We start from the raw sequence: 19,700 nt of genomic DNA on the forward strand, positions 1-19,700 counted from the left end.
TACACCTCATACATGATGCGTGAATTCCATTCAAACACAAGATGCTCTGGTCAGTGTCAACTTCTTCCTCTGAATCCTGAGGTGTCTTCAGGGCTGAGCAAGGCAGGAAGAAATTCATTTCTTCTGATAATGGGGCAATAAATTCTTTTTCTCTGAAATTCTGAGGTGTCCTGTGGCTGCTATCTCAGTCCATGTACCTCATTCCTTCCTTTAAAAAATATCCCACATACATAGTTCCTACTTTAACTACAAAAATTACATTTTAACTACAAAACTCCATTTACCCCGCTATAAAAATGTTAATGCAGCACTACTAATCAATACAACAAAATTCTTGCCTAGAGCCATATAACATGCACTTTTCACAAACTGGTTTAACTAACAACTTCTTAAAAACCTCAATTCCTTACCAGCTCAGAGCACCGACCCGTTCCATCCCAAATCTTTAGGTTTTTAAGGAAAACAGTGAACACAGAGCCCACGCTTAGAGGTTGGATGTTTTATTTGCTGTCTCTACTTGCTCATCAACACCTGGCTGGCAGAGCTGTCACCACCACACTGCAGCACTCACTCAAACACACTCTGCAAACAGCAAACAGACCAAAATGCTCCTCCCCACCGGGAAACACTCCCCACCAGCAGTGCATTTTTCCTCTCTTTAAATACAGATACCTGTGGAATGATAATAATAAGAGATAAACTCCAGTTCTGGTTTGGTTTGCAGGCCCCCTCCTTCATCCCGCTGCCTTCCACTGCTGGAGATATTCTGTAATTGATTTGTTCAGTGTAATTCCCATTTTATTGGGAATCCTGCAGTTGTTGCTCAGCCTCTTCCCTGCTCTGCGGGCTCTGGGGGTGCCAGCCTGGCCCTGGGAGGGGCTTTAATCAGCATTTCATGTCAAAGGATAGAAAATAGTCTTTAAAACCTGGCTTGGGGAACAACAAGGCAGGTTCAGGTCCCACAGAGACACAACACAGAGCTGGAGCTGAGCGCCCTGCAAGGCTCAGCCCTCAGGGCTTCAAAAAGGAGAGGGGAAAAACTCCTGCCAAAAATGCAAAGACAAGGGGGGATTTCCCTGTGCTGCAGAGTCCCATGGGATCAGGGGCCTCGTTTCACCCTGGGACACCTCTCTACACAGCTGCTTCCCCACAAAAGATCAGCTCAAGTTCAAAAAGTGCAGCTCTGGCCAAGCCGTGATTTTTTTTCCCGATCAAAGCCCCTCTTGAACAGCCCATTTCTCTGCTGTCTTTGGCTCCCCAAACCCCACTGAGCTCCAGGGTGGATCCTCACTCAGAGCTATTTTGATTTCTGTTCATGCTGGAGAAAAACCCCAAATCCAATTTTCCTTCCCCTGCTCTGACCTCAACCTCCTGTCCCTGCTCTGTCACCCTCAGGTCCGTCACTGCTGCATCACCTTTGGCAAAACATCCAATTTTGGGGTTTTTTTGACCTTCCCATCCCAGCTGCTCAATTCTGCACCCCCATCCTGGGGGAGTGAACCTCCTGTACAAATTTGGTGGGATTTTTACCCTGAACACACCATTCTAAGCCCAAAATGTGGGGGTGCAGGTGATGGTTGCTGCCTTAGGGCTCAACCTGCAATTCCCACATGGAATATGGCTTTTGCTGACTTGCTCTCTATTAAAATCTGTAAATGGTTATTCTTTTTCCTGCCTTTAAAAAAAAATTCATTTTCAAGAAGTTTGTCTGCTGCTTTAATTTAAAAAAGTATAAACTCACTGACCTCCCTCAGGGAACAGCAGTTACATGGAAAAATCTCACAATATTCAAATTCTTGTGTTGGAATTGTGTCAATCCTGACCTGGAATGCCAAGGGGAGGCTGGACCAGCATTCCCAGACCCCATCACCACCAGGAGGGATCCACAGCAAGGCTGAAGGTGAGGAACACACCCAAAAAAACACAATCCAGGGCTTGGGAATGACAAGGGAAGCACTGGAATGAGCTGTTCTCCAGAGAGGGTTGAATATTTGGGGTCAAAGGCTCCTAAAACCTCTCCTAACACAGCAACAGTCCCACAGCTGGGCTGGTGGCAGCGCTGGACATGTCACAGCTACGGCAGAAAAATAAAATAAAAAAAAAACTTTTAGGATTATTTATAGGAACCCCTTAAAGACAACTCACTGCCTTTGCAGGGAAAAGTGGGAGAAATCCTGGTTCTGCCTCGTTTTTTGGGATCTTCCCAAACCACAGCGGCCCAGAGTGGGAAGAAAAGTCACCGCTGTGTCCCCTCAGCTGGCGGGGACAGACACAGGGACAGCGAGGGGAGCTGGCAGGACAGGACACGAGGATGTCCCAGGGCCCAGAGCAGCAGCCAAGGCTCGGTGGTGTCACCACTGTGGGCCCATTAACTGTCACAGGCAGGCCCTGGCACGGCCACCGGGGCTGGGTGGTCACTCTGGAACATGGTGGGGTGGTCACTCTGGAATGCGGCCACCGGGCCCACATCGGGGCGGTCACTCTGGAATGTGGCGGGATTGTCACTGGAACGTGGCCACCGGGCCCACGCTGGGGTGGTCACTCTGGAACACGGCCTCTGGGCCCACAGCAAAGTGGTCACTCTGGACCATGGTGGGGTGGTCACTCTGGAACTTGGCCACCGGGCCTTTGGTGGGGTGGTCACTCTGGAATGTGGCCACTGGGGCCACTGCGGGGTGGTCACTCTGGAACATGGTGGGGTTGTCACTCTGGAACGTGGCCGCCGGGCCCTCAGCAGTGTGGTCACTCTGGAATGTGGCAGAGTGGTCACTCTGGATCATGTTGGGGTGGTCACTCTGGAATGTGGCCACAGAGGCCACATCAGGGTGGTCACTCTGGAACATGGCGGGGTGGTCACTCTGGAACGTGGCAGGGTGGTCACTCTGGAACGTTCTGAGCTCCGTGCCAGCGCCGGGGCCGCCGTTCCCCGCAGGCTGGGCCAGGCACCGGGGTCCCCCCTGGCCGCGGCCGCTGCGGGAGCAGTCGTGGTGGCCGTGGTTGCCCAAGCGGCTGGAGGCCACCACGGCCTTCATGGCAGCCTGGGAGAGGGGCAGAGAATCAGGGAATGGTGGAATGATCCGAGGGGATCACCCAGCCCAAATCCTGGCCTGGCTCAAGATGCCCTGACAATCCCACCCCAAAAATCCCACCCCACAATCCCAGCCCCACAATCCCACCCCACAATCCCAGCCCCACAATCGCACCCCACAATCCCAGCCCAACAATCCCACCCCACAATGCCACCCTAACAACCCCATCCCAAAAATCCTGCCCCCACAATCCCATCCCAAAAATCCCATCCCCAACAATCCTGCCCCAACAATCCCGCCCCACAATCCCATCCCAAAAATTCCACCACCCCCACAATCCCATCTCCACAATCCCAATCCCACCCCAACAATCCCATCTCCACAATCCTGCCCCAACCATCCCACCCCCCACAATCCCACCCCCAAAATTCCACCACCCCCACAATCCCACCCCAACAATCCCAATCCCACCCCAACAATCCCATCTCCACAATCCCACCCCAATCTCCTGGATCTCTGGCGGCCTGGGATTGAGGGAATTCAGTGCCCAGCACCGTCGGGGGGAGGAACCTTTCCCTAAAATCCATCCCAAAAATCCCATCCCGACAATCCCAGCCCAACCTCCTGCAGCTCTGGCAGCTTCGGGGCTGGGATTTAGGGAATTCAGTGCCCTGCACCCTTGGGGAAGGAACCTTTCCCTAAAATGCATCCCAAAAATCCCTTGGCACCACTCCAAACTGTCCCTTGGGATCCAGGAGGGTGCTGCCCTTCCAGGCCATGGATGGGGACAGTTCTCTGTCACTTTGATTTTTTTAAGGTTTTCTAAGTTTTTTGATGTTCACATTTTCGTAACAAACTTTTCCACGCACTTTTTACAAACAACTCATCGTTTTGCGTTCTTTTATGGAAGAAGAGAAATTTGACGGGCTGTTGGTTTGTTTAGTGTCACTGGAGAGGTGGCACTTTTTAAAATCCACTGCTGCTTTTAGAAATCTATTAAATGTTAGAGGCGGAAAATAAACTTCCCTTTCAGGTGTCCCCTCCCTGTGCTGTCACACGTCCCCAGGTGTCCCCTCCTCACCTTCAGCTTCCTCCTGGCGTTGAATTCCTGCAGTTTCCTCTGCGTGCTGTCCATGTGAGCGAATTTTGCTGCTTTTCCAGTGACCCAGGGGTGCTGCAGGGCCTGGTGAACCGTCAGCCTCTTCTGGGGATCCAAAACGATCAATTTCCTGACCTGAAAGCAGCAAAATCGCTAATTTTTGTTATTTCATAGTAAATAAGGAAGATTATAATGAATAGATAATATATAAATAATAAAATCAAATAAATCATAAATTAATCATAATAAATAATAAATATGATCATAATAATAATCATAAAATCAATAATAAAAATAAGGAAGAAAGAAAGAAAAAGAAATAAATAAGAAATTAAATAGGAAGAAATAAAATTAATCATAAAATCAATCATAAAAACAAGGAATAAATAAAGAAATAAATAAAAAGAAATAGATAAGAAATAAAAGAGAAAGAAATAGAAAATAGAAATAGAAAGAAATAAAGTTAATCAAAAAATCAATAATAAAAATAGAAAGAAAGAAAGAAAGAAAGAAAGAAAGAAAGAAAGAAAGAAAGAAAGAAAGAAAGAAAGAAAGAAAGAAAGAAAGAAAGAAAGAAATAGAAAATAGCAATAGAAAGAAATACAATTAATCATAAAATCAACAATAAATTAATAATTTTAATCAAAATAATAAATTAAATAAATTAATCATAAAATCAATCATATAGCATAAGGAATAAATAAAAGAAATTTTAAAAAGCAAGAGGGCATCATAATAAATAAAGAATGAATTCACGTGAAAAAATAAATAATAGAAATGTGTGGGAAACAAATTTAATTAGATAAATATATGTAGTAAATACATGAAAATAACATAATGAAATGCAAGAAATATAAATATATGTGGTTAATAAATGAAAAGAAATAAATAGATGCAATAAATCAATAAAAATAAAATCATAAAATAAGTGAAACCAATAATGAAAGTAGTGATGAATAAATAAATGAAAATTTGTAATAAATGAATGAAAATTTGTCATAAATTCAGAAACATAAATCCATAAATAAGTAAATAAATGTGATAGATAAATAAATAGAATTAAAGAAATTAATAAATAAATTTATAGAAATCAAATCATAAAAGAAACCATCACAATGCTGTAGAGAAACATAGTAATTAATAAATAAAGGGATTAAAACGAAATCATTGAAGAAATCATAAACACGTGGAGGAAATAAATAAAACCGAATAAATTAATAAATAAAAATAAAGTAAGGGAAAAGAAAAGGGAAGAAAGGAAGGGAAGGGAAGGGAAGGGAAGGGAAGGGAAGGGAAGGGAAGGGAAGGGAAGGGAAGGGAAGGGAAGGAAGGGAAGGGAAGGGAAGGGAAGGGAAGGGAAGGGAAGGGAAGGGAAGGGAAGGGAAGGGAAGGGAAGGGAAGGGAAGGGAAGGGAAGGGAAGGGAAGAGAAGGGAAGAGAAGGGAAGAGAAGAGAAGGGAAGAGAAGAGAAGAGAAGAGAAGAGAAGAGAAGAGAAGAGAAGAGAAGAGAAGAGAAGAGAAGAGAAGAGAAGAGAAGAGAAGAGAAGAGAAGAGAAGAGAAGAGAAGAGAAAGTAAGATAAAATAAAGTGACATAAAATAAAATAAGTAAGATAAAAATAAATTAGAATAAAATAAAGTATAAAATAAAGTATAAAATAAAATAAAAAATGTTACAGTTTCCGAAGCCCAGCAGTGCCTCTCTCACCAAATCCTTGGCGTTTGGGGACACCTCGTCCCACCAGGGGGACACGAACTCGTAGTCGCAGGTGAGGATGCGGCCGTACATGTACTGATCCCCCCGCGGGTCGAAGAAGGGCTCGAAGCCACAGAGCCTGGGGGGACAGAGCCGTGGGACACGGTGCCACCAACCCTGCCACCCCCCACTGCCGCTGTCACATCCTCTGAGAAATCCCTTCCCCAGGATTGCATCTCCTGGGAAGCTGAGAAGCCTCAGAGAAAAATGAAAACAATAATTTGCTGATTTGCTTCTCCTGTGTTTTGCTGCTCTGGAATGTGGTCTGGAGATTATTTACCAATTAGTCATTGTTTGATTGGTTTTGTGTGAATTGTTTTTACTTAATGACCAATCACAGCCAGCTGTGTTTGGGACTCTGGAGAGAGAGTCACAAGTTTTCATTATCGTTCTTTGTAGCCTTCGGTCTGTATCCTTTCTCTATTTTTAGTATGGTTTTAGTATAGTAAATGTAATGTAATATAATGTAATGCAATATAATATAATATAATGTAATGCAATATAATACAATATAATATAATATAATATAATATAATATAATATAATATAATATAATATAATATAATATAATATAATATAATATAATATAATATAATATAATATAATATAATATAATATAATATAATATAATATAATGTAATGTAATGTAATGTAATGTAATGTAATGTAATGTAATGTAATGTAATATAATATAATATAATATAATATAATATAATATAATATAATATAATGTAATATATACGTTCATAATATAATATTGTATATACCATAATATGTATTTATATTATATATACTATAATAGATTATTCAATTCTTATAATAATTTTATTATAATTATAACTTATTAAAATTTTATTAATATATAATTTATAATAATTTAATTTATAGAATTAAATTATTATAAGATTCATTAAGTTTATAATTAAGATTAAGTTTTAATTTATTCTCATTTAATCATAACAATATTATAATTAATTATAATGTTATAATGATATTATATGATATAATATATATGATATAATATATGTTTATAATATAATATTGTATGTACCATTATATTATATATTATATTATATTATATTATATTATATTATATTATATTATATTATATTATATTATATTATATTATATTATATTATATTATGTTATATTATGTTATATTATGTTATATTATGTTATGTTATATTATATTATGTTATACTATATTATGTTATAATATATTATATTATATTATGTTATATTATATTATGTTATACTATATTATGTTATAATATATTATATTATATTATATTATGTTATATTATGTTATATTATATTATGTTATATTATATTATATTATATTATATTATATTATATTATATTATATTATATTATATTATATTATATTATATTATATTATATTATATTATATTATATTATATTGTATGCCTTCTAAAAACACAGAGTCAAATTCATTCATTTCTTCCTCCATCCTGGGGACAAATTCAACACCCCCCCCCCAGCAGGGACAGAGGGGACAAAGCCCCCCCTTGCTGTGTCCCCTGGCTGTGACACTCACAGGATGTAGGTGATGACCCCCACGCTCCACATGTCCACCTCTGGTCCATAGGGACACCCGTGCAGGATTTCGGGGGCTGGAAGGGAAATTTGGGGGTCAAACACACCCATGGCGGGGGATCCCAGTGGAGAAAACTCTGCTGGGCACCAACAGGTGTGGAGAAAAGGGATAAATGTGGAGAAAAAGGGGATAAATGGGAGAAAAGGGGATAAAGAAAGAGGAAAGGGGGATAAATGGGGAGAAAACTGGATAAATGGGGAGGAAAGGGGATAAAGGAGGAGGAAAGGGGATAAATGTGGAGGAAAAGGGATAAATGTGGAGGAAAAGCGATAAATGTGGCTCTGTGCCAGCCAAATGTGGCACGGCCCCAGCTATTCCTGCGCCGAGCTGTGCCCGGCCTTAGGGAGGAAAAACCCCCTGGAATGTCCCTCCCACCCCAATTTCCCTCTCCCAGAATGTCCCTCCTTCTCTCCCACCCCAATTTTCCTGTCCCCACAATGTCCCTCTCTCTCTCCCACCCCAATTTCCCTCTCCCAGAATGATGTCCCTCCTTCTCTCCCACCCCAATTTTCCTCTCCCCAAAATGTCTCCCCTCTTTCCCACATGAATTTTCCTCTCCCCACAATGTCCTTCCCTCCCACCCCAATTTTCCTCTCCCAGAATGTCCCTCTCTCCCTCCCACCCCAATTTTCCTCTCCCCACAATGTCCCTCCCTTTCTCCCACCCCAATTTTCCTGTCCCCAAAACGTCCCTCTCTCCCCACAATGTCCCTCCCTCTCTCCTACCCCAATTTTCATCTCCCAGAATGTCCTTCCTTCTCTCCCACCCCAATTTTCCTCTCCCCAAAATGTCTCTCCCTCTTTCCCACCCCAATTTTCCTCTCCCCAAAATGTCCCTCTCTCTCTCCCACCCCAATTTTCCTGTCCCCAAAATGTCTCTCCCTCTTCCCAACCCAATTTTCCTCTCCCCACAATGTCCCTCTCTCTCTCCCACCCCAATTTTCCTGTCCCCCCTCCCCTCTCACCGCAGTACCCCGGTGTCCCACACACGGTTTTCATGGTGTCCTGTTCATCCACGATCTTGGAGAGCCCAAAGTCACCTTGCAGGGACACAAGGGAGTGGCAGTGCCATCAGGGAGGGGCACTGGGACCCCCTCTCATGCCAGGACCCCTGGCCAGGTCCCCCAACCCACCGATTTTGAGGGGTGCATCGGGGGACAGGTCTGCATAGAGCAGGTTCTCCGGCTTCAGGTCCCGGTGCACGACCCCATTCTCGTGCAAATACTGCAAAAAAAAAGGAAAAGTGGGGTGTGAAAAGGAAAGGAACGGCCTCAGACAGAATTTGGGAGGTGGCAGCAGCGATTGGGGACCCGTCACAAACTCGAGACCAGCTCAGGAACTGCCACCACTGTGGAGGATCCGTTTCCAGTCAGGAGTTGCTGGTTTTCAAACCCTCCTGTTGCCATGGAAACTCTGGGATGCAGAGCAGCCCTGACCTTCCTCCTCCCTCCTCTTCATCCCCCCTCAGAGCAGATCTGTCTTCTCCCAGTGGTGCCGGGCCAAGGGCAAGGGGAGAAAGGAGGTGTTTAGGATGGGGCAGCTCTGGGTGACTCTCCCCAGGGATATTTGGGATCAGTGCAGCTCTGGGTGCTTCTCCTCAGGGATATTTGGGATCAGGGGAGGTCCAGGTGCCTCTCCCCAGGGATATTTGGGATGGGGGAAGATCTGGGTGTCTCTCCTCAGGGATATTTGGGATCAGTGCAGCTCCAGGCCCTTCTCCTCAGGGATATTTGGGATGAGGGCACCTCCAGGCACTTCTCAGGGTTATTTGGGATCAGTGCAGCTCCAGGCCCTTCTCCTCAGAGATATTTGGGATCAGTTCAGCTCCAGGCACTTCTCCTCTGGGTTATTTGGGATCAGTGCAGCTCTGCGTGCCCCTCCCCAGGGATATTTGGGATGGGGACATCTCCAGGCCCTTCTCCCCAGGGATATTTGGGATGGGGGCAGCTGCAGGCATTTCTCAGGGATATTTGGGATCAGTGCAGCTCCAGGCCCTTCTCCCCAGTGATATTTGGGATGAGGGCACCTCCAGGCACTTCTCAGGGTTATTTGGGATCAGTGCAGCTCCAGGCCCTTCTCCCCAGGGATATTTGGGATCAGTGCAGCTCCAGGCCCTTCTCCCCAGGGATATTTGGGATCAGTTCAGCTCCAGGCCCTTCTCCTCAGGGATATTTGGGATGGGGACAGCTCCAGGCCCTTCTCCCCAGGGATATTTGGGATCAGTTCAGCTCCAGGCCCTTCTCCCCAGGGATATTTGGCTGCAGCCCCCCCAGTGCCGCCCCCAGGGCCCCGTTACCGAAACAGCCTCCAGGATCTGCTTGACCACGTGCGCCGCATCCCGCTCGCTGTAGAACCCCCTCTCCACGATCCTGTGGGCACGAGGAGCCTTCAGCCCCCTCCATCCTCCTCCTCCTCCTCCCTGGATCCATCCTCCTGGAGCTGATCCTTACCTGTCAAAGAGTTCTCCCCCCGTGACCAGCTCCAGCACCAGCGCGATCTCCGAGGGCGTCTCGAAAATCTCCTTCAGCTTGATCTGGAAATGGATTAAAATGTGATCATGAAAAAAATAAATAGCCACAGTGTTATAAAGAAATAAAGTAATTAATAAATGAAGGGATAAATATGAAATCATAAAAGAAATTGATCTGGAAAATGGATGAAAATGAAATAATAAAATAAATAACCACAATGTTATAAATACATAAAGTAATTAATAAATAATGGGATAAATATGAAATCATAAACGAAATTGATCTGGAAAATGGATGAAAATGAAATAATAAAATAAACAACCACAATGTTATAAATACATAAAGTCATTAATAAATAAAGGGATTAAAAAATGAAATCATAAAAGAAATCATACCCGTATGGAGGAAAAATTATAAATAAAAAAAAAAAAATAAATAAACTGGAAATAAAAATGGAGGAAATAAATTAATAAATAAATAAAATAAAATAAATAAATAAAACTGGAAAATGGATAAAAATGAGATCATGAAAGAAACAATCACAATGTTATAAATAAACAAAGTAATTAATAAATAAATGTATAAATATGAAATTAGAAAAGAAATCATACCCGTATGGAGGAAATAAATTAATAAATAAATAAAATAAAATAAATAAATAAAACTGGAAATTGGATAAAAATGAGATCATGAAAGAAACAATCACAATGTTATAAATAAACAAAGTAATTAATAAATAAAGGGATAAAAATGAAATCATAAAAGAAATCATACCCATATGGAGGAAATAAATAAAATAAATAAAATAAACAAGAAAGTGGATAAAAATGAGATCATAAAAGAAACAATCACAATGTTATAAATAAATATTGTAATTAATAAATAAACAGACAAAAATGAAATCCTAAAAGAAATCATGCCCATATGTAGGAAATAAATAAAACTGGATAAATTAATAAATAAAAATAAAGTAAGGGACAAGAAAAAAGAAAAGATAGAAAAAAAAAAAAAGGGAAGGGAAGGGTGACAGGAGGGATTTAGGGATGTGGAATGCAGGATATGTGATGCAGTGTGGTATTTTCTGGGGTCCCCATTGAGGGGAGGAAATGATGAATTTGACTCCATGTCCTTAGACAGCTAATTTATTATTTTATGGTATTATATTCTATTTAAAAATGCTATACTAAAACTATTCTAAAGAACAGAGGAAGGATACTTACAGAAGGCTTAACCAGATACTAATGAAAAACCTGCGACTCTTGTCCCACACAGCTGGCTGTGATTGTCATTCAATAGAAACAATCCACATGTTGGATAAACAATCTCCAAACCACATTCCAAAGCAGCAAAACACAGGAGAAGCAAATCAGATAATTTTTGTTTTAATTTTTTTCCTGAGGCTTCTCAACTTCCCAGAAGGAGAAATCCTGGGGAAGGGATTTTTCCAGAAAATGTGACAGTGACAATGCAGGAATGCTGTGCTGGGAGGAGACTTTGACCACCAGGGAGGGTGGAAAGGGTTAATTCAGTGCAAACATTTCCTTCCTCTGTTTGTTTGGCTTTCCCCCACTCTTGGTTTGTTTTCCCCTGGATTTTCTTTAACTTTTCGCAGCAGCCCCACTCCCTTAGCACGGATTAAAGATGAATCTGGGAATGTGCAGAGCCCTGATCCTCTTCACATCTCTGAGCTTGCTTGGCAGAGGAGGAGCTCCTTGAGAGCTTTGGAATTTTGCAGCTCCACGGGCACCTCGGGGTCCTGTGGAGTGGGAGCAACTCCAGCTGCATCCCATGGGATGGATCCTGATCCTGCACACCTGGGGTGGATCCTGCACACCTGGGATGGATCCTGAACACCTGGGATGGATCCGGATCCTGAACACCTGGGATGGATCCTGATCCTGCACACCTGGGGATGGATCCTGCACACCTGGGATGGATCCTGATCCTGAACACCTGGGATGGGATGGATCCTGAACACCTGGGATGGATCCTGATCCTGCACACCTGGGGTGGATCCTGCACACCTGGGATGGATCCTGCACACCTGGGGTGGATCCTGATCCTGCATACCTGGGATGGATCCTGATCTTGCACACCTGGAATGGATCCGGCACACCTGGGATGGATCCTGCACACCTGGGGTGGATCCTGAACACCTGGGATGGATCCTGATCCTGAACACCTGGGGTGGATCCTGCACACCTGGGATGGATCCTGCACACCTGGGGTGGATCCTGATCCTGCATACCTGGGATGGATCCTGAACACCTGGGATGGGATGGATCCTGATGGATCCTGCACACCTGGGATGGGATGAATCCTGATCCTGCACACCTGGGGTGGATCCTGAACACCTGGGATGGATCCTGATCCTGCACACCTGGGATGGATCCTGATCCTGAACACCTGGGACGGATCCTGCACACCTGGGGTGGATCCTGCACACCTGGGATGGATCCTGAACACCTGGGATGGGATGGATCCTGATCCTGCACACCTGGGATGGATCCTGCTCCTGGACACCTGGGAGGGGATGAGGGAGAGCCAGACACACCCTGTGGTGTCACAGCCACTCTGGGATCAAGGCTCTGGAAATGTCCTGCAGCAGAAGAGGCACCAAACCCTTGTTTTCCTCCTGACTTTTTGTGATTCGGCTCCCACACGAGCCCTTTGTGCCTCCACAGCCCATCTGGAATTAACAATTCTCTCTTAAAGCGACGTCCAAATGCAATTTTTTTCCTTTTTTTTTTTTTCCCCACTTTTTTTTTAATGGAAACCCAAGAATTTCATGCTTCTTAAGACTTTTGTGACACTGCGAATTTCATGGGGCTTTAATCATTCCCTTCCCAGGCTGGGTGACAAGCCTTGATCCCCTGCGGGGTGAGAGACACTATGTGGCAGCTTATTGCATTATAATAATACACAGAGCACTATAATTTTCCTATTAACTTCAAAAGTTTACAATCCTATTATCAGCCTCTGCCGAGGTCGGTGCTGCACGATAGCGGCAATAATGGAGCAGAGCAGCTCCTCTTCAAACACCACTTGAACCTGGGGATGAGCAGAACCCCATGCAAACCTCGGGGATTTAAATATTCCAACGGGATGGATCCTCCTCTGTGGCTCTGAGGAGAGGGGAGGGTGAAAATTGGATTTTCTGCGGTGTTCCTGATAACACATCAGAGAGGAGCCTCTTCCCATCCACCTGGGCTGCTCCAAGAATGTGATTCCCATCCTGGCTCATCCCTGTGTCTGCCCAGATGTCCTGGGATGGGGGAAATGTCTCCATTCGAAGCACCAAATTGTTCCAAAAACACTGAAACACCCCAAAACGGGCCCACACCGAGCTGGCTGTCAATAATGGAGCAGAGCAGCTCCTCTTCAAACATCACTTGAACTTGGGGATGAGCAGAACCCCATGGAAACCTCGGGGCTGGATCCTCCTCTGTGGCTCTGAGGAGATGGGAGGGTGAAATGTGGATTTTCTGTGGTGTTCCTGAGAGAAGCCTCTTCCCATCCACCTGAGCTGCTCCAAGGGTGTGATTCCCATCCTGGCTCATCCCTGTGTCTGCCCAGATGTCCTGGGATGGGGGAAATGTCTCCATGGAAGAAGCTGAAGCACCAAATAGCCCCAAAACTATTGAAATACCCCAAAATGAGCCCACGCTGAGCTGGCTGAGAGGTTTAGAGACAACCTGTCCGCAGTGCTTTGTCCTCGTTATCTTTGGTTTTGGGATGTTTGGGATTTCTCTTGGCTTCATCTCTTGGTGTGAAGGTTTTGGGTTTCTCAAGAGTGCAAAACTCCGAGGATGGGCTGGGAGCAGCCGTGCCCAGGGTTTGAGGGATGCTGCAGACACTGGCAAGACAATGTCCCAGTGATGTCCCTGTTAGGTCCTGACAATGTCCCAACGATGTCCCAGTGATGTCCCAACGATGTCCCAGTGATGTCCCAACGATGTCCTGACCACAATCCCAACAGGAGCAGGGCCTGTCCCAAACCTCAGCCCCACAGCAACTCCCAGGTGGCTTTTTCTGTGTCATTCCCTTGACTCAGGTGTTCTCCAAGATCCTTTTGCAATTTCCCGGTGGAACCATGCAGTCGGGAATGAGACTTTTTTGGGAGGCCCCTGGCATTCCAGAGGGGCTCTGCTGGCCCTGGCTGGATTAGATCAGCTCCAACCCTGCTCCTGTTATCCCTGGAGTGCTGAGTGTGCAGGACACAGCCCCAACCCTGCAGGCCTGGCCTCCCTTTTATCTCCTCTTCATTCCAGCCAGGCAATTTTCCGTGGGATTCATTTGATCTCCTCGATGGAAATTGCCTGCCTGGTGGAAATCTCAAGCCAGGGCGTGGGAAGGGGGAGGACAGGGGGAGGTCCTCTGCCTTGGATATCAGAGCTGGGAGCTCAAAGGAGCTGCAAGGAGCAGGAATTTCATGGGGCAGAGAGAGGGGCATCACCTGGATGCTGTGAGTGAGGCAGGGAGGGTTTTCCATGGGGTGACGCCTTCGTTCTACACCAAGACAAGATGAGGACAAGGACATTCCAGCCTTTCCCTCTGCACCAGGCTGAGCTAAGGGCAAAGCCACCCCCAGCAGCCAAAGGGAGGTGGCAGCTGTGTCCCCAGGGTCCTACTCACGATGTTGGGGTGCGAGAGGCGCAGCAGGACCCCGATCTCCGTCCTCACGATCTTTTTGTCGATCTGGGAAGAAGAGTTTGTGTCACCTGCGCTGCCAGGCCTGCCTCTGCCTCCCCACATCACACCCAGCACATTTTATGTCTATCCCAGAGCCTTCCCCCACCCCAAATCCCATTTTTGTCCATGTGGGACCCCCAGACTGTGGGAGTGATGCCCGGTTGCCAGCCCTATGCCCATCCTGGTGCCAAGGGGCAGGAGAGGAGAGACACCAGCACCCTCCCCCAGCTCCCTGATGCCCCCCTTCCCATCCCCAGCCCCTCTCACCGTTTTCTTCAGGATTTTGGCAGCGTAGGGATCCCCTGTGCCCTTCTCCTGGCAGCTGAACACCACCGAGGTGGCTCCCCTGGAGGGCAGAGGGGTGTGAGGCTGGCACAGAGCTGGGGGTCCTGCTCCCCCTGTGCCCCCCACCAGCACCTTTGGCAGTGCCAGGCCCTGGGAGCTCGGCGTGGATTCATTCCACTCTTCGTGGATCCTGCTTTTCATGGATCTCCCTCCTCCTGCATCTCCCAATTCCCGAATTCCCTTCCTGTACCCCTCCCCTTCATCCCCACATCCCCCAATTCCTGAATTCCCCTGCTGTACCACTCCCCTTCATCCCCACCCCACATCCTTCCATTCCTGAATTCCCTTCCTGTACCCCTCTCCTTCATCCCAACATCCTCTTCCTCCTGCATCCCCCAGTTCCTGAATTCCCTTCCTGTACCCCTCTCCTTCATTCCCACATCCCCCAGTTCCTGAATTCCCTTCCTGTACCCCTCTCCTTCATCCCAACATCCTCTTCCTCCTGCATCCCCCAATTCCTGAATTCCCTTCCTGTACCCCTCTCCTTCATCCCCACATCCCCCAGTTCCTGAAATCCCCTCCTATCCTCATCCCATATCCCCTTCCTCCTGCATCCCCCAGTTCCTGAATTCCCTTTCTATACCTCTCCCTTTCATCCCCACCCCACATCTCCCAGTTCCTGAATTCCCCACCTGTACCCCTCTCCTTCATCCCCACCCCACATCCCCCCCCTCCTCCTGCACCCCCTCCCGCATCCATCCCGGCTTTTCCAAGTCTATTTTAATTAAACCCGAGTCCTACAGGGGGTTTAAATCCTTAAGCGGCTTTCACGACGGGACGGAGCCGCCGTGTCCCCGCTCGCAGCCTCTCGGCGACAGCAGCGACACTGCCGGGGCTCCATCCCAGCCCATCCCCGTCACCGACACCGCCAGGTGACACCGCTGGGGTGACACCGCCACCGCCACCGCGTCCCCGCAGCCCACGGCGATCTCAGCTCGAGTTAATCGCGTTTCCCGAGCGCTGGACGGTGAAATCAGCGCTCCCGGCCATTCCGGCGCTCATTTGTAATTCCATCTCTCCCTGCCTGGCTCCTGGAGCAGATTAATTCCTGCCCCCGAGCCATCGGCCGCGTTTTACCGCACTTTGGCTCCGCCGCCAACTGGGACGGAGCTCAGGCTGTGCCTGGAGGTGCCCGGCAAGATGAGAGCCCCAAAACCAGCGATTTTCACACCAAAACCTCCCCTGAGCTCACCAACATCCCCCCAGGCAGCTCCCGGGTGCTCTCCTGAATGAGGGATTTGTCTCCAAACCCAGAGCAGATTTTGCATCACCCTCATCCGGCTGAACTCGGGAACGGCGTTCCCATGGCAACGGCAGCGCTGGGTACCAGTCCGGGATGCTGCGGGATCCACGAGCCCCAGCCCCGCCCAGCTCCAAAATTTCCTCCCTTTTGCCAAACATTCTCCGGGAAACTTCAGTTTACACATAAAAACTGATTTGGAAACCGATTGTTGCAGCCAGGAGGGGTGGCCACCACCTGCTGCAGCTCAGGAAAAACGGCAAAAGCTGCAATTTGACCCCAAAATGGCATCGCTGCTGCTGCGACCGCCACAACAACGCCACGGGGTTATCCTTGGAATTTCCCAGCTGGGCTGGCCACGGGGCAGGACTCTCCACCCCCTGTCCAGAGCTGAATCCCAGCCAGGATCTGTCGCCTCTCACCCTCCCTGCACTTTTTTTCCGCACGGCCAATTCGCAGCCCGATTGCCGCCGCTAACGAGATCGTTTAGGAGCGCTCGGCTCGGGGTTTAGGAGGGCTCGGGGTGGCTCCTGTGCCCGCTGTGCCCGCGGCGCTGCCCCTCCCGCGTCCCCAATTAGGGCAGCGCTCGCAATTCGCCACGCCTCGGCCCCGCCGGCCCCCGCAGCCGCCGCTCAGGGCCTCAAATAAATATCCCCAATCAGCCTTGCCTGCCACGGGAGATAATTGCATTTGCTTTCCAGATGAACTGGAAAATGTCGAACGATGGGATTTGCCGAGAAAACCTGGAATGTGCGGCCGGGAGCGGCCCCGGGCTGGGTCCTCCCTGCTGTCCCCACGTCTCTCCATCCCTGTCCTGCTCCCTGGGGATTCCTGGCTGGAATTGGGTCCAGCCTTGCCAGGAGAGGCTCTGAGGGAGAGCTGTGCATGGAGAGTGGGCTCCCAGCAGCCCAAATCCCACCCAGATCCCACCACGCCGTGAGTTTGATTTAAGTCTGGTACTGAAACTGGATGGATGGATGGATGGATGGATGGATGGATGGATGGATGGATGGATGGATGGATGGATGGATGGATGGATGGATGGATGGATGGATGGATTCCAGGGGCTCCAGGCCTGCCCTTCTGTCCTACATCTCTCTGTGCAAGGCTGGGTGCTGCCCAAGCCCTGGGCTGATGTGACCACACCTTGATACAAACCCTTAAATTCCTGCTTTCACCAAAACTGCTGCTTTTCAAGATTCTGTGAGGATGGAAACCCAGAGGCAGCTGGGGCTGGCCCAGCCTGAGCCACCAAATCCCCCTGTGGGCTCCGAGGCAGAGCTGCCTCCCCCCATGGCACAGCCCAGAGCCCCCACAAACGGCATCATCAACCTTCCCAGCCCCTGAGGGGCACCAGGACACCAGGAGCCCTCAGATGGGCTCTCCAAGCCAAATCCAGAGCTGGGAATTCAGGCCCTGGCACTGCCTGGCCTTTGCAGCAGCCCCCTCACTGTCCACCCCCAAAGCTTTGGGGTGCTCAGAGGAGAGATGGGTGTCCCCACGATCCCACTGCCATGGACATGAGGGACACCCATCTGCACAGGCCCAGGGACCCCCAGGCCAACCTGCAAACCCCCAGTGAGCTCTGCCAGACCCTGCCTGCAGCGTCACAGCACAGGCCAAGGCCAGGTCACACCAGAGGGGGGTCTGTCACCATCCATGCCCTTACCCATCCTTCCACAGCCCTTCTACATCCATCCTTCTGCCCTGCTTATCTGGCCCTTCCTGCATCCCTCCATTCTTCCATGTCTCATCCATTCCTCCCACATCCATCCATCCATCCATCCATCCATCCTCTTCATATCTGTCCCTCCCTTCCTGCATCCTTCCCTGCATCCCTTCACCCCTCATTCCCCCAAATCCACCCCCAAATCCCTCCACCTCCCCCAAATCCATCCCCTCTGTATCCCTCACCCCTCCCCACATCCCTCCATCCCCAGGCCAGTCCCTGCCCCATCCAGGACCCGCTCCCACCCCCGGGGGGCTCCTGCCCCTCCCAGCCCCTCCCCGTTCGCTCTCCCCGCCCGGTACCGTCCCAGCTCGGGGCCCACGACGTAGAAATCTTCCAGTGCCGCCTCCCGGTGGGATCCATCGATCCAGAACTCGCTCTCGCTCTTGGACGACGGCATGGTGGGCTGGGGGACCGCCAGCTGCCTCCAGCTGCTGCGAAGGGGAGCCCCCGGCATGGATGGGCGCAGCCCCCCGCCTCACCCCCCACCCAAATCCCCCCCGCGCTTCCCCGAGCGCCCAGATGGCTCGGGAAAAACCAGCGCTGGGGATTATCGAGCGCCACGGAACCGCAAATCCCCTTCCCACCCGGCACGTACGATGCCATTTCCGAGATAATTCCCCCCGCTGTGGGATGTTTCCCCCCCTTCCCGGCTTTTTCCACCACCCCCTCCTCCTTTTCCCACCCCGTTCCCACCTGTCTGGGGTCCCCTCGGCTTTGCAGAGCCCACGACTGCACCCCAATTCCTGCAGCCTCCCCCAACCCCTCCACACGCCCCCGGTAATTTTGGGGTGGGGTCGTGGCCCGGCACGTACCATTACCTGCGGCGCCGCCTCATCCCCGCCGCGGGGCGGCCGTGCCGAGGGGGGGCACGGGGGGTCCCGAGCCCGCGGGGCCGGTGCTGAACCCGCCCTCGGGCCCCCCCGGTGCTCCCCAAAGCGGGGCGTCACGGCTCAGCTGCTCCGGGGGGCTTCAGGGGGCTGGGAGGATGCGGGGATGGGAATATGGAGGGAGCAGGGATGGGAGGATGAGAGAATGGAGGGATGCAGGGACGGGAGGACTCAGGAATGGAGGGATGCAGGGAAGGGAGGATGGAGGGATGCAGGGACGGGAGGACTCAGGAATGGAGGGATGCAGGGACGGGAGGATGGAGGGATGCAGGGACGGGAGGATGCCGGCCAGCACGGATGCAGCTGCCAGGATGCCGGGATGGGAGGATGCAGGGATGCCGGGACACCGGGCAGCACCGGGAGGCGGGGATGCGAGGCTGCCGGGCTGCCGGGAAGCGGGAGCGCAGCGCTGCAGGGAGAGCGGAAGGTGCGGATGCGGGGCCGGGGCTGCGGAGCACCGGGACCCTCCCCGGCAGCATCAGCGGCTCCCGCCTGGCTCGGCCGTGCCACCCCCCGGCCCGGCGCCGCCACTGCACCCCCCGGCCGCCCCCCCGGGGCTACGGGACCCGCGCGGCTCTCGGGGAGCCCGGGCGGCCCCGACCCCACGCGCGCAGCGGCAGGACCCGGCCCCGCGGCGGGGGCACCCGGGAGCACCGGAACCCCCCGGTGCCGCGGCCCCCACCCCGCCCCGCAGCCCCGCACGCACCGGGGCCGCGCTGTGCCCCCCCCGAGCAGCCGGAACCGGGAACCCCCGGTGTCGGGGGGCGCGGGCGCTGCCCGGAGCGGCCGCACGGTGACGCCGTCGCCCACCGGATGGGAACGGGGGGGGCGGGGG

General features: G+C 49.6%; 1 protein-coding gene across 1 annotated transcript; it reads right to left on the reverse strand.

Moving 5' to 3' along the window:
* Positions 1 to 484: 484 nt before the first annotated feature.
* LOC115914267 (calcium/calmodulin-dependent protein kinase type IV-like) lies at positions 485 to 19,051 on the reverse strand. Its single transcript, XM_030966696.1, has 12 exons — positions 18,797 to 19,051; positions 18,278 to 18,406; positions 14,929 to 15,007; positions 14,605 to 14,667; positions 9,949 to 10,031; positions 9,795 to 9,867; positions 8,632 to 8,722; positions 8,464 to 8,538; positions 7,440 to 7,515; positions 5,834 to 5,960; positions 4,111 to 4,263; positions 485 to 3,038 (listed from the first exon to the last, which is right to left on the reverse strand). The coding sequence occupies exons 1-12, from the start codon at positions 18,811 to 18,813 to the stop codon at positions 2,502 to 2,504; spliced, it is 1,503 nt and encodes a 500-aa protein (XP_030822556.1). The 5' UTR covers positions 18,814 to 19,051; the 3' UTR covers positions 485 to 2,501.
* Between the last annotated feature and the right edge of the window lie 649 nt (positions 19,052 to 19,700).

The sequence above is a fragment of the Camarhynchus parvulus genome, chromosome 28 (genome assembly GCF_901933205.1).
Source record: "Camarhynchus parvulus chromosome 28, STF_HiC, whole genome shotgun sequence".
In the NCBI taxonomy this organism is placed as follows: domain Eukaryota; kingdom Metazoa; phylum Chordata; class Aves; order Passeriformes; family Thraupidae; genus Camarhynchus; species Camarhynchus parvulus.

Excerpts from the sequence above, each read along its gene's own strand:
- LOC115914267 (XM_030966696.1), bottom strand. Across the intron at positions 8,723-9,794 it reads AGATCCTGGAGGCTGTTTCG|TATTTGCACGAGAATGGGGT; the intron begins GTAACGGGGCCC and ends TTTTTTTTGCAG. Across the intron at positions 5,961-7,439 it reads GGGGTCATCACCTACATCCT|GCTCTGTGGCTTCGAGCCCT; the intron begins GTGAGTGTCACA and ends CTGTCCCCCCAG.